This window comes from Diadema antillarum, unplaced genomic scaffold (genome assembly GCF_040938485.1).
Source record: "Diadema antillarum isolate AM-2024a unplaced genomic scaffold, OU_Dant_1.0 seq00001346_RagTag, whole genome shotgun sequence".
In the NCBI taxonomy this organism is placed as follows: domain Eukaryota; kingdom Metazoa; phylum Echinodermata; class Echinoidea; order Diadematoida; family Diadematidae; genus Diadema; species Diadema antillarum.
In genome coordinates, this window is record NW_027272111.1 from 22,442 (window position 1) to 37,662 (window position 15,221).

The 15,221-nt window shown below is 37.9% G+C and overlaps 1 protein-coding gene and 1 long non-coding RNA gene across 2 annotated transcripts; both read left to right on the top strand.

The window, feature by feature from the left end:
• Window positions 1–598: 598 nt before the first annotated feature.
• Window positions 599–4,675, top strand: LOC139708517 (uncharacterized). The gene is made up of 4 exons (XR_011709368.1): window positions 599–639; window positions 1,912–1,974; window positions 2,924–2,957; window positions 4,631–4,675. It is a non-coding gene; the product is annotated as an uncharacterized lncRNA (long non-coding RNA).
• Window positions 4,676–5,099: 424 nt separating this feature from the next.
• On the top strand, window positions 5,100–14,143 carry LOC139708519 (annexin-B12-like). The gene is made up of 6 exons (XM_071620461.1): window positions 5,100–5,123; window positions 5,562–5,630; window positions 8,129–8,230; window positions 10,368–10,446; window positions 12,880–12,995; window positions 13,971–14,143. Exons 1-6 carry the CDS (start codon window positions 5,100–5,102, stop codon window positions 14,091–14,093), a joined length of 513 nt encoding a protein of 170 aa, XP_071476562.1. The 3' UTR covers window positions 14,094–14,143.
• Window positions 14,144–15,221: the final 1,078 nt, after the last annotated feature.

Genomic DNA, 15,221 nt, shown 5'->3' on the forward strand with positions numbered 1-15,221 from the left:
TAATATGCAGGTTTTTCTTTTCATTGAATAATATGGTATGGTGATTGTTCTTACAGGTTCGGATGATAAATCAATTACAAGCATTTTGTCTAGACGTACTAATGAACAGAGGCAGCTGATAGCGAAGTCTTACGAAGCCAAATACAGCACAGTGAGTATTGGTAGAGCGGGCACATTTGAAAAGTTTGTCCTTTCTTATTTCTCTTCCTTAACATCTCTGTGTCTGTCGTCAATGTGCAATTCATGTGATAATTTGTTCTTATTGCAGTTGTTTTTGCTTTTTTATTTTACTTTTAAATTGCAGTATTGGCTATTGGTTAATATCAATCTCGAATATCTTTTCCGTTTTTTCTTCGCCTTCTGATCTATAATGGTTTTATTTGTATGTAAATATGGGTATCACTTTTTTCCTTTATATTCTTTGTCAAGGTTGAGGTTTTTGGTGCTTAGGTTATTCCCCGCACATTTCTAGTCTATAAAACTGATGAAAATTAATGTCGTTATTCGTCAAATCTTTTATACAGAGCCTTCTTGCCGAAATGAAGAGCGACCTCAGCGTACAATACCGGAAAACGATAAGCGGCCTTATGGGAGAAACCAGACGTATTTTTGGCAAAGCACGTTCACAATACACTACAGGTAAGGGTAGGATAAGGTAAACTAAACTACCTTCAGAAGTAGATGAATAGATATATAAATAGATAGATAGATAGATAGATAGACAGATAGATAGATAGATAGATATATGAATTGAATTATTCAATTGAATTGAATAGACAGATACTATAGGAAGATAAATGGATGGATAGATAGATAGATAGATAAAATATAGATACATAGATGAAACGAGAGAGGGAGGATAGAAAGGAAGGACAGAACGAAGAACACACGGTTTTTTTATTTTTCTTTACGCAACAGTTATATCGCATCGTTTCGCAGGATGTGAAATCTAAAAAAGGTTTCCATATTGCAGTCTGCCTCAAAAAATTTCCATATAATTATTATCTATCAAGTTGAATATTTCACGAAGTCAATGGATGCTCGTACGTGCCTACCGGAAAGTGAAAAAAAAATGAGGAAATGGCAGACAAATTGAGCCCATCATTGATTCATTGTCGGGGTATCCTGCATTTCTTATTTTCTACAATCCCAGCGCTTCCCTAAAATAGTCGTTGTGGAGTACCGCGAAGGGCGAGTATTTCTTAATGAGGCAGGTTCCTTTCACAAAGTTGACGCTCCATCACTTGACATACACCGCAGTCTAATGAAAGATTGATGCTATAACCTCGATTAAAATTTTAAAGACTCTGAGCGCCACACTTTGGCCACGCCCTACGTCCTTGTTTCAACGGCAAGCCATTTTTTTTTTTCTTTTTAGTAGTTCATCGACGTTTGTGATAAATTCATTACCATAATCACTTCCATCGCTCTTTCTATGTATAGTGATTGACGCGAGGCATAGTTTTTATAGGTTTGCATTATAACGTGTCAAATTTTAGGGAAGGATAAACAACTTACAATGTCACCTGTGCGATTTGCTCCAAGTGATCTAGAGAGACTTGACATTTAGTGTGGTAAAAAAGATGGAAGTGAAATATTTTCTGGTCATTCCCGCAAACCGGGAAAAATCATTTTAGTGAACGTAGCAAACAAAATGCATCAGACTCAAGTCAGGGTTTCATTTTTCTTGAGAAGACAGAGTAAAAAAAAAAAAATATTATGTTGTAATGTGGAGCAAAATTATGAAGAGCATTGATTCTAATTTGTTTCTTTTGGTTGAATAATCCCATTCCGCATGTCTCAACTAATTGTGACTCTTTGCACCCAACTGTTGCTGACTGCTAATCACTAATGGATTTCTTTTTCTCTTTTTCTCTCTCTCCCCCCCCCCCCCCCCCCCCCCAACCACAGAATCCCTCGCTGGCTCACAAAGACGTTGCGCTGTTGGAGATGCTCTACCCTCTTGAACCCCAGGCAAGTCGCGGGTAGTGTTTGCCAAGAATTCATTTATTTCGAGAATGAATTTACACGTTTTGATTATAATGGGCTCTTTATAAGTATAATTAGATAATTCTGACGTGTTGAGACAACAAGCGGAAAAAGTGTAAGAACATCGGTTGAGAGGTTACGAGATTGCATTATTGTGAAAGACGGGATGATTATAAATCTATGCATTCAACAATAACTTCAACAATTCAGTTGATGTTCGTGTGATAGCGTTCAGTCGTGCACGAGCCAAAGGCACGCCAATGACACAGAAATGTCCTGTTCAACCCAGCTAAGGAGTCCTGACTAAATCTCCTGGTAGAAGTGCAGCCACGAAATTGGATACCCTCGTAGTGCGTATATATAGGACATTCTGTTGTTATCTACAATATTGTTATCATTATCATGAGTATGATAATAGAAATAATAGTAATAACAACAGTAATGATAATGAAAGTGATGATGATGATAATAATAATAATTATTATTATTTTCATTGTAATTATTATTGCTATTATTATTGTTATTATTATCATTGTTATCAATATGATAGGTACGTCTACTCTTACTACTGCTCATATCATTCTGACTATCATATCAACCAATCGTCATCGACGTCGTCATCTTTCTCATGTTATAATGACGTCACAATACAGGAGCCTCAGAACGGGGGAATGGCAGGGGGCTGCAGCGCCTCCCCCCCCCCCCCCCCCCCCATAGTTTGGGTTGAAAAAAAAATCTGAGAAATGATCGAACAAATAATAAGAAGAAACCCACAACTAAACCTACGACTTTCCAAGGGTTCCGTCGAGAGATCCTTTCCGTCCAAGCGGAGGGGGGAGGACATTAAGCCCCCTCCCCCTTCCATCTAAAAAGGACAATCAATATCAAGTTAAAGCAATGACTTTTCCCTCTTTTTGTCTTTGCTTTCTTGCAGGAGGTAGAGGCAATCACCAAAGCTTATAAAGAAGGTGAGATTTTTTTCTTTTTCTTTTAAAGAAGTGATACATAGGAAATAAATCTCACTTATTCTGTATTCATCTCATTACCCATTATAAATTACCTTTTTGTGTAGACGCCGGGTGTATGAACCTCAAAACTCATACGCACTCTCTCTAAAAGAAATGCGATTAATTAAGAATTACACATGATAAGAATAAATTTCCGTCATTAAGCAAATAAAGTACATGCTTAAATTTGTAATAGATGATTTCATGATTTCTTTTGGTCAACGAGATTAAGACATTATAATTATGTTTTTTCTGAAGAGCAGCAATGGTATTAAAAGTAACAATTTCGTCTGACTTTTTATTTTTCTTCAGGATAAAAGTATTACATTTTATAGATTTTATAGAAAGCCAATTTTCTGATTGTGTTCAGAATGGTATTTTACAGTAAACTGCGCTTAATTACAGGCGTGTGATTGGCAAAACGACAATTAACTCAACTTGGATTCATTTTGAAAATTCGTCATGTGAATGTTGCAATTTGCGGCTGATAATTGCACGCGATGACTCATCCTCCAGATACACAGAGGACACCCTCCCCCTAAATCTCGATCATGTTGAGGGGATCGTATAGTTTTGCTTGAGACCTAACTTCGGGTTTCTAACAATTTTTTTTTTTTTGTGAGGTGATGAGAAATCTGTTATGAAATACGACAGAGCATACAATTCCAAGAGGAATTCAACATTTATTTGATGAAAATTTATTTTGAAATGGCTGACATAAAATCATAAAAAAGAGGAATCCTAATAAAAAATGGGACCACCTTTTATTAGGATCACTTTGTTTACTTTGTTTTCGGATGTCTCAGCCATTCCAAAACCGATTTTCATCAAATAAACTTCGAATTGCTCTTAGAATGGTAGGGTCTGTAGTATTCATAGGTGGTTTCTTGGTATCTCGCAAAAAGTTACAAGCCTGATCCTCGTCTCCACCAATCCTATATCATCCCTTCAAGTTCCTACGTTTTTATTTAGTACTTTGTTTGGTTTGGGTTGTTGTTGTTGTTGTTTGTTTGTTTTTTTGTTTTTTTTTTTGGGGGGGGACCTGCACTCACAAGCAACTGCATGCTTCAATGTAGGTTCCCACCGCACACAATTTTATTCATCCGTCATGAATGTAATGTACTTTAGATTGATTTTAATAGATTTTGTTTCATGTAAATGTTAATAGAGTCTTTATGATTATACTGAACTCATAATATAATATTATGTGTTGCTTTACAATACTCGATTGTCATGGATGGGTGTTGCAAACACAACACTGTAAAATCTGTGTGGAAACTCAATGAAAGAAATGAAATGAAATAATAAGCCGTTCAAACCGGAACACCGCAGGGACGATCAGTGTGTCGTAAAAATTATATGAGTCCCATTATCTATGTCTGTCTGGGACTGCCCGTTTGACTTTATTTTCTACCATCTGACAAGTTCCTGTTCAATGCTACACAGGCGATTTCCCAATGTGCAAACTTGTGCTTCGCCGTGGACGTTGTGGGGTTTTGCGGACTCCCTTTATAGATATCAATTACTGGCGTGTAATTGACTTCGTCGCTGAAATTCTTTGACATTTATTGGCAATTAATCCTCGCTCATTTTTTTTTTCTTTTCCTTTTGATCATTTTTTTTTCCATATTCAGAATTCAAGCACAGCTTGGAGGAAGAGGTGGAGAAACAGACAAAAGGTTTATTTAGAGCCATTCTCTTGCGCCTTATCACGGTGAGCACCAAGTCTCTCTCTCTCCCTCTCTGTCTCACTCCTTTCCTGCCTCTTTTTACTTTTCGTTTTGTATCTTCTCTGTCAGTCTTGTCTGTCTGTCTGTCTGTCTATCTTTCTGTCTGTTTGTCTGTCTCTCTCTGTATCTAAAGTTGTATATAACATGCATTTATATATGTTTATATTTTACAATATTCTTCTATTTATCTATTGATCTATCTATCTATCTATCAGCGTTATCGATGTAAGATTTCTGTACACATGTTTACATCATTAATATATCTATAATCTCTTTGATTGTCTTTTTTCGTCTGCCTACCTATCTTTCTGTCTATCTTTGTCGTTCTCTTTACTTCCTTGTGTCCTCTCCCTGCACACGTATCTCTCTAACAATGTCCCGTTCTTCAAACTACAATGTACATCCTTCACATTATCCAGTACTGCAATTAGTAAGACAAATATAGCACAACTTGTCGACCTTGTCGAAGGTATAGCATGAAGCATACAAGAGACACTACATACACACAAATAAACATACACGTTAACACACTGAAAATAAATGTTGGATAAGGAATTTCCCCCCTCCCCCATTCGAGCAAAAATTCGAGTAAAAATGATAAACTGGAGAAAAACAAGAATGATCCTCATAAAGCCAAAGTTATCAAATAACAATACAGAAAACATTTCGTTTATTTCTCACCAGAAAGACTTATATTATCGCAATACAAAAACAAAAATGTAATTATTGTTGGAGAAAAAAAAAATGTTCTTGCTAGTTGCTTCGTGCCACATTGTTTCAAATATTTCCTAATGTCTTTATGTTCTGTTTTTTTTTTCTCTTTCTCTCTACTCAGGGTCAAAGGTCAACTCAGCGGAAAGTTGACGTGCCGCAACGAAACAAAGACTTAGAATACCTCAGAAACGTAAGTTGCAATACAAATTGCAAACATCATACATGTACAAGATAAAGCCCCAGCTGTATCTCATGGGGGGAGGGGGGGGGGGGGGTGGGGGGAATAGTGATCCCTTACCCGACCAGTTGTGAGCACTGCACCCCCCCCCCCCCACACACACACATACACACACCCGAGTACAGAACACATTTCGTAAACTCATAATAATAGTTGCAGTCTTTGCCAACGTTTATAGGTGCTGAGCACGAGATATATTATCTTATTTGAGTATTGTGCAATGCGCTCATAATGCCCCAATTCGATTATTGTGATCTTGTATGGCCAAATTGCTCGTTGGCTCTATTGAGAAAATTGGATTTGTTGCATAATAGGATGATACTGGGTGCTCATCCTAGAACACACATTGTTGATTTGTTCAGGAATCTAAAGTGGCAGAACCTTGAAGAAAGGAGACATGTTCATAGAATGTGTGAGGTATCTAAGTGCGTTAACAATTTGCGCCTCCATATCTGTCACAACGCTTTGCAAAGCCCTCACACACAGTGGGTACTAGGTCAAAGACAAATGCATCTCTATGTGAAGGTGGTTGTCAAATTTTGAATAATAGTGGCAAACGCACTTTCCAGTACGTGGGCACTACAGAATGGAACAGCCTCACACCTGAGCAAAGGCAACTAAATACAATTAATGCACTACGAGCATCAATGAGAGGACGCACGCGGCCCATCCCTTAATTGTAAAAACAGTGTAATCCGATGTATGTGCTTTGTTCCTCGATTGTAGCAGATTTTGTTGGTATTGACGTTTGTTTGTAAGCCGTTCACATTTACTTTATCATGCTTTTGGAGTGCCTTCCCTTCTTAGCCCCTCCTTGAGTTATCTCTTTCTTTCCTTCTACTGCCTTTTCCTTCATCTTTCATCTTCCTCTACAATCTCCTTCTTCCTCTTTTCTTCTTCGTACTCCGCCCGTTACCTGCTAATTTTGTGGACTGATTGGAGTGATTTTGGGAGTAAGAAATCAGATTAAACACTTTATCAGTTTATCAATTGTGCATTGTTTTTTTAAGGAGCATTTTATTTTATCATACTTATGGAAATTGATATATGACAATCTTAGACATGTATGTGTACTGTAACGAATATTTTGATGATGAATTAATGATTATGTTTCAAGACATTTTAAGTTTATTGTTATCAATTGTGTAACTATGTTTTGAATCTATGTTTTTTCAGTTGCGGTTTTATCTGTAAATTTTTGTTTTTAAATGTTATGTATTGTATTTTTATGTTTTCACCCATCTGCAGGGCCCTCATTGAAAACAGTTTTATAACTGACGAGGCTACCCTGGTTAAATATAACTGGAAATAAAAAAAAATAAAATATTACCTTTAATATAGTATAATATAATATAACATAATATAATATAACATAATATAATATGATATAGTATCATATTATATCATATCATATTATAATAATTATCATATTATGATATTATACTATATTATATTATTTTATCTTATATTATAATTGTGACATTGCATCACAAAACCAACAAAAAGTCGCACTCACTGATTATGTGTGAGGACTGAAAATAGGTGAAATGGGTCAACTCAGCCATTCTTGAGGTTTTCGTATTTTCTGAAAGAGCAAGTCTTCTTCTACATTGTACTCAAGTTTGGGATCATAAAACAAACAGGGTATTGTGTTTTGGCAGTTTTTCACGAACGCTTTTTGGTAGAATAGTGTAATTAGGCGTGTCTTCTAGAGTCCACTTTTTATTTCTTAAAACCATATCCATATTCTTCACTTTCCAGGGGCGGATCCAGGGAGGACCGCAACCGGCGCACGCCCCCTTTATTTTTTGTTGAAACAAAAGAAATAAAAAGAAAAAAATGGGGGAGGGGTGCGTGCGCCCCCTTTAATTTTGTAAACGCGCCCCCTCTTTACGGAATTCCTGGATCCGCCCCTGTTTTCAACTCTAATAACTTTGAAAAGAGTGGTGCTACTGCTGTGAAGTTTGGCTTTGATTATCTACAGAATGTATTAATAAAGCACGCTCAATTTCAGCTTAATCTAAAAGTCCCTTCATTGTCATGACTGTTGTTGCTCCAGCGGTTCACATCCTGATTTTGTTCCATTCATCGCACAGCTAGCACGACTTGGTAAAGATCAAGCGCTTGAATAGACCCTGTACTTCAGAGCCTCTTATCTCAGTTCACACTTTCCAGAGTGTAAGCTTTCTTTCGAGTATTAGGATATATTAGGAGAGTCCATTTTGAATTGAACTATACATCATTTTAAAGCTTAAAGTCTGCTCTTTCAGAATCTGCTCTTCACTAAAAATCCATGTCTGGCAGCTTTTTGTTGGTTTTGTGATGCGGGGTCGTATATTGCATTATATAACACCATATTATACATTGATATTATATTGATATTGATACATACTCTTGATATCATTATCATAATTATAGATCATATATCACTGTTTTGTTGCAATCAACAGAACACCCAGGAACGCCTTCAATCTGGCGACGAAGAAGTGATCAGGATTTTCGGCAATTCGAGTTTACCCCAACTGTCTTCCATATTCCTCAATTTTGACAAGGTGAGTTATGTAACTCACTCTTCCTCATCTGTTTGTTTGTTTGTTTGTGTGTGTGTGTGTGTGGGTGTGTGTGTGTGTGTTTGTGTTTGCGTATGTTACACTGTCTGTCTGTCAGCAAACTACTCGTATTAAATTTTCAAACTGATGGGATTTCTTAATTCCCTATGTCTTCTTAACCTGGCAATTCGAAAGAGAAGGAAGGAAAGCTAAGGAACGGATTTACAGTTTCAAGGTGTCATTTACACGCCTTCTAATATCTACAAATTTGGACACGTCGAAACTAGTTCTTATTTACATTGATGTGAAAACACATAGCATAATATACAACGGGTTGGTAAAGTAGGACTTAAGGCTTGATTCGCACACATTTCAAAACAAGCAAATGTCTTTCTCATATTCTTATATTTTCTTAATGAAAACTGTTCTTATTTGCCAATTCTACATCTAGATAATATGATATCTGTTTTATCATTTTACTACAACTGCTACTTTTAATATAAAATCATCATCATCATCAATCGTCAACATCATCATAGTAATAGTAGTAATAGTGGAAGTAGTAGTAGTCATAATGATAACAACAACAACAATAGTGATAATGATAATAATGATAATAATAATAATGATAATAATAATAATAATAATAATAATAATAATAATAATAATAATAATAATAATAATAATAATGATGATAATAATAGTGCAGTACACGTAATTATGGGGCGGAGTGGCATAGTGGATAAGACTCTCTACTCTCAATCGGAGGGCCCGAGCTTGATTCCTGCAGTGCTTTAATACATCCTTGGACAAAATGTTTTTACCCACCATGTGTTTCTCAACCCAGGACTGGTGTATAAATGGGTACCTGGCTACGCTAGGATATTGATAATGGCAGGGCCCTCTGGTAGAGCAGTGACAACACTGAAGAGATACCCTGGATAAAAAAGACCTTATTATAACTATCATCTTGAATACTAGATATAGTCATTCCTCTTAACCCAAGAACCATTCCCTTTAAATGAAATATTGATATACCGAAACACACTCCCACGAACGTGAACTGAAAGTCAAACTGGCTATTGCTATTAGGAAATGAATTTTGTTGGAAATTGATCGATGGCTCACGTTAATTTGTCTGCGCTGTGTATCATTTATGCGACGAACAGGATGCATCCCCAGCGAAACAAATTTTTCTTCTCTGGCTTCATGGATTTGGCTTTTAGATGACAGATTTATGATTTTAGTCCTTGCATAAAGGATCACGGTTTCCTGGCGACAAATAGGCCACAACTATTCGCATCATAAGACACACAGTGCACAAAATATATGATTTAATTTCCATTATTATGACCAGATGTTAAACGTTCGAAAAGAAGAAAATACGCTGAATTTGATGAGATTCAAATTATCATTCTGCTATCGCTGTTTTTGTTGTTAATCAGAAGGCTGAATAAAGTGAAGTTTCAGCGATGGAGAATTGAATAAGATAAATAAATATAGACATTTTTAGAGCGCCTTTTCCACTGGATACAAAGCGCTATGAGATGTCATCCCTGGTCGCCGTAGGAGATATATATATATATATATATATATATATATATATATACAAGTTACCAGGCAGCGACAGTACAGGTCCAGTGCACATATATATATTTTTTCTTCATGTTGCTGCTGTTTGTTGACGTAATAAACAGAGGAGAGTGGAATCTTCTATAAGCAGTGTCATAGCGTCGTTCATGTTAGTTTCAATCTTGCAGATAGTGCAAGCTTGGATGAAAATGTATCTCGGCTGTCACTCAATGTTCGCACTGCAGGGACATTGTGCTTTAATAGTATCATGACAAGAAGAGGAAGAAGAAAAGCTGTATTGCAAAAACTTTTCAATCCTCCTGTATCCCTTGTATCAATTTGAGAGCAGCCACAAAGTTATCTTTGCCCTGGTGCATTTGTGCGTAGGCGATCGACTGCCAGGCTGTAGGGCCTCAATCTCAATGGTTCAAACAGACAACACGTTCTGATAAAGAAAAAGAGCTTAGTGTGGGGCCTTGCTATAGGATAAAATAACACGACGGAGTAACATCAAAACAACGAAATGCCCAATCTTATTATTGATGTCGTGCTGTTGGTATGGTTACAGGCCGGAGGATGCACCCTCCAGGAATACATCCAGCAGAGTAACCTTGATAATCACACGAAGGAGGGATTCAAGGTCATGGGTGAGTTGAGATGAGGGATTATCCCTTTAACTTGTAGTGTTGTTTTTTTTTCTCTATTTTACCGTATTCGCCGGCGATAAGGCCGCACCGGCGGATGGGCCGCATCCCGACTTTGGTGATGAAAAACAGAAGAAAAAAAAAATCAAAGTGATTGTGTTCTTTTCTATGTTATTTTTTAAAAGAAACTGTTATTTCTACGTGTTTCCACACGTTTTCTACTCATAACAATAACAGTCGGCACATTGCATAGTCCCATAAATGATTGTGTGTGTCGGTTAGGCAGGTGATTTGATTATGCTGATGTATAGGCCTTATCCCGACTGTACTGCTTTATTTTTGTTTAAAATAGTGCCGCCTAATTGTCGGCGAATACGGTACCTACCATAGAATTTTATTACGTAAAGAAATTGATTGTCTGCTTTTATTCACCTGTACTTTATTTTGATTTCATTTTGCATTTGAAAACTAGAATGGAGAAACAAACTGATCTTTTTATCTTTCCCCCACCCTGTGGCAGAACGAGTTTTGTGCATTTCACTCTCTGTTCTTCTTTTTTTTTTGTTCTTCTTTGCTTTGTTGTCTTGTTTTTTTAAGGGAAAGGTAAAAGACGTATATTTGCAGTGAATGACTTGGCGTTTTCCTTTGGATTAAAAGAAAAAATCCTTGCATATAGGGGCATGCAACGATACGATTAAAAGAAGAAAAAGGTTCATGCAGATAAAGAGCATACACCTTTCTAATGTTGCCATGTGTTTCTGATTTGAAAAGTGCGATGACTGGCTTTGTAACATTACTTAACATTTCGTATATTAACGATAGGGCTTGATATGCTCAGTATGTGTAAGGGTTCACACATGGATGCGTGAACTCCATCCACTCGCAATGCGGCGACAGATGCACAGGGATGAATAATTGAATGTTTGTATTTTCAATCTCTCTGCAGTCAATTCAGCGCAAAACGACGCTATGATTTCTATAAACGATTGGCGAATGATTTTTCACTTTCGCCCAAATCAATTCATGATGTCCAGAAGCAATTTACTTACGTATGGTGCATGATATGACATCGTCGATGATTGTCTGTTGACAAGCTTTCTGCAAAGATGTCTTTCCGTTTTAACACTAAACACGAAAGTATGTCACTGGTTAATCGCCAGCATTAAGACGTCAAACATTGCTTGTTTACTAGAAACATTTTGAGAAAGAGAGGGAGAGAGAGAGAGAGAGAGGGACATAGACATATGTTTCATAAACATCTTTTTTTCTTTTCTTCCTTTTTTCTTTTTTTCTTTTTTATTTCGTCATTTCTTTTCTCATATCTTTTTCCTCACTATACCATTTTATGATATTATTTCCCCTCCCTTTCGTACAGTATGTTCATTCTTCATGCTTTGTCTTTTCTCCTTATTTTGTGTGATTTATCTTCTTTGTTTCTGTCTTATCTTTCTGCCAGTTAATCTCCAAGCTTTTCTCGTATCATCTTATTTTTCTCTGAAGTGTTTTTCCTTCTTCGTCTTGTGCCTACTCTTTCAACAATTGTTCCTTTTTTATGTCTCTCTTTCTTTTTCTCGAACCCATTAAACCGATTTTTCCTCCTCATATTCTAATTGTCTCTCTTTTTAAATTGCCATCTTCCTCATCTTCTTCTCCTCCTTCTTCCCCTTCTTCTCCTCATCCTCCTTTTCCTCCTCCCCCTCCTTCTCCTCCTCCTCCTCCTCCTCCACCTCTTCCTCCTCCTCATCTTCCTCAACCTCCTCCTCCTCCTCCCCTCCTCCCCCTCCTCCTCCTCCTTCTCCTTCTCCTCCTCCTTCTCCTCCTCCTTCTTCTCCTCCTCCTCCTTCTCCCCCTCCTCCTCTTCCTCCTCCCCTCCTCATCCTCCCCTTCCTCTTCCCCTCTTCCTCCTCCTTCTCCTACTCCTACTCCACCTTCTTCTCCTCTTCCTTCTTCTTCTTCTTCTCCCCTCCTCCTCCTCCTCCTCCTTCTCCTCCTCCTTCTCCTTCTCCTCCTCCTCCTCCTCCTCCTCCTCCTCCTCCCCCTCCTCCTCCTCCCCTTCCTCTTCCCCTCTTCCTCGATCCTCCTCCTTCTCCTACTCCTCCTACTCCACCTTCTTCTCCTCTTCCTTCTTCTTCTTCTTCTTCTCCCCTCCTCCTCCTCCTTCTCCTCCTCCTTCTCCTTCTCCTCCTCCTCCTCCTTCTCCTCCAGTACCTCCTCCTCCAGTACCTCCTCCTCCTTTTCCTCCTCAACCTCCTCCTTCTCCTTCTCCTCCTCCTTCTCTTCCTCCTCCTCCTCCTCCTTTGTGTTCCCTTTCCATTTGTTCTCAATTTCCTTTCTCCCCCTTCTTCAGAATCTTCTTTGGCCGTCTCTTTGGTCTCTCTCTCATTCGGTATCGCGCTGTAATTATGATGTATTCGTCTTTTACGTCTCCCCTCGCAGTGAAGAGCGTGTACAACAGGACGGGTTTCTACGCTGACCAGCTCCACATGGCAATAAAGGACATAGGCTGCAAGGAGGATAGTCGACTCATGCGAATCGTCATCTCGAGATCGGAGGTAAAACTAATCATAATGATTGACACAATATTGCTCTGCAGGCCTATTCATACAATACCAATCGAATACCGTGATTAAAATGTAAGATACAACGCCCTACGTGAATATATTTATCCGTGATATCACACGACGAGTGTCATTTTCCACAGTAAAAACTCCGTGTGACCCCTATCCCTCGCCTTTGTTCTTTAACGAGACGCTAGAATATACCAAGCATACAGATGCCCAGAAATAGCACACACAAACACGAGCAAATGAAACAGAATACGAAAGGAAAGAAATCAGATCATCTAGTATCAAAGTTCCCCATCTTAGGCGGGTATAGCCTGACATGAATCCAGATTAAATTTTAGGTAAAGCTTGAGATTTCTTGTTCTCATTTCACAGTATTGGAGTCAACATAATGCAGGTATTAAAACATCATTGGCCAATGCAAATGAGCTTGGGGTACAACTTCTGTCCTGTCACTTATTATATCACTTTGTCACACCAACCCCCCCCCCCCCCCTTCCCGTTTTGCCATGTTCAAATTCTGATCTTAAATACTAATTCACTCTAAAGGTAATTTATTGTTGTTGTTTTTTACTCGATGTCTACATAACGTAAAAAGGAGCAATTGATTGGAATTTCATTTTTTTTTTTCATCTGTTATGCTAGTTTTTATCAAGCTTAATGCTAGGTTCAGATAATGTATTTTTTTTCTATTCAAGTTTGTTTCCCTCATTCATCACTCCAACGTTTTATTTTCTTTTTTTTCAGCATAAAGAGTGGAATACATTACCAATTCTTATACAGTAATCATTTAGTTGGACTGCATTACAATCAACCCATCCATGCATCGTGTAGCGATTGATTTAATGATTACTTCCTTACGTCATAGCTCAACATGTGAACACTACTACAGATCAATTTGGTATAAGTTTTGAAATAATTATATTTGTTTTCATGATTTTCCCCTCTTTATCTCCTTCAAAGATCGATCTGGAGAACATCAAAGACTTTTTCCAGAGTGCGTACAGCCATACTGTCACAGACCTCGTGTACGACGACACGAGTGGAGACTACCGCGATCTTCTACTCCGATTGGTCGGCATGTGAGCGCACGTGACCAGATAACGTCGTCCAATCCGAGAGCGTCGAGCGTCGAATCCCAGCCATTGAACACTCAGCAACTAGCCCCGCCAGAGAGAAAAATTTTCGTGCCAGTGTCGTCGGCATGCTAAATCTGTTTATAGCATAATTGTTATTTCCATTGTCTTCTTACTGCGGACACTGCTATTCGCCATCTTCAGAGGAATTAGCTCTATTTTTTTTCACGGAACATTCGAATTTCCATGGAAATTATCTTTTGGGGCTCAATGGCTCTGGAACAGTATCTTTAACAATCACAGATCGAATCACACACTCATTAAAGCAGCCACACATAAAAGAAGGTTACATATTCCTCGCTCAATTTCGAATGTATATGATGTCTTGCAGACGCCTGGAAGATTGTTAAGAAATGGAAGTAGAAATGATCACGTCCACTTCGGGATGGAGCTGTGATATGAGACAAATTCTTCTTATCAACAAACAAAGGTTCCAATATTGGCTGAGATTCTTCTTTCCCACTCCCAGATGCTCATTACGAGTAATTTATTCCTTTTAGTTATCTGTAGTATCTAGCGCGACATTGCCACATGACGGCTACAGAGGGTGGGGTGCGACAATCGCTTTACGCTCTTTATTTTGTAGGTCCTATATTCTTTCCTTGTGTATTTCTATCTGTCTATCTTCCTACTTCTCCTCTTTCGTCTTCTTTTTTTCATGTTTTCAGGGAGTGTATCCAAATGAAAGTATATAAAAGCACACTTTGTGATATGAATACATCATGCAACGGTACAAAAGCGTATTTCGTGAACAATGTTGATACATATAGTGATTTGCTCGTTTGTGATTTTTTTTTTCATGCATGGGATAGAATGATGTAGATTGTTTATAGCTAGAAAGCGAGTATAAGAACAAGACATTATTACGATGATACACAAATCAGATATCGGTCAGAAAATAAAGGCTTCAAATCATGCTCTCATAGATAATTGCTTCCCCAAAACCTCTTCGGCAGAATATGTTGTGTTTTGGGATATTGCGATATTTGCGGTTATATATCGGTAGCACACTCTCGTTTGCACAGTGAATACTGCACATTTCGAATTGATATAATTATTTTTTTCTACCATCACTGAA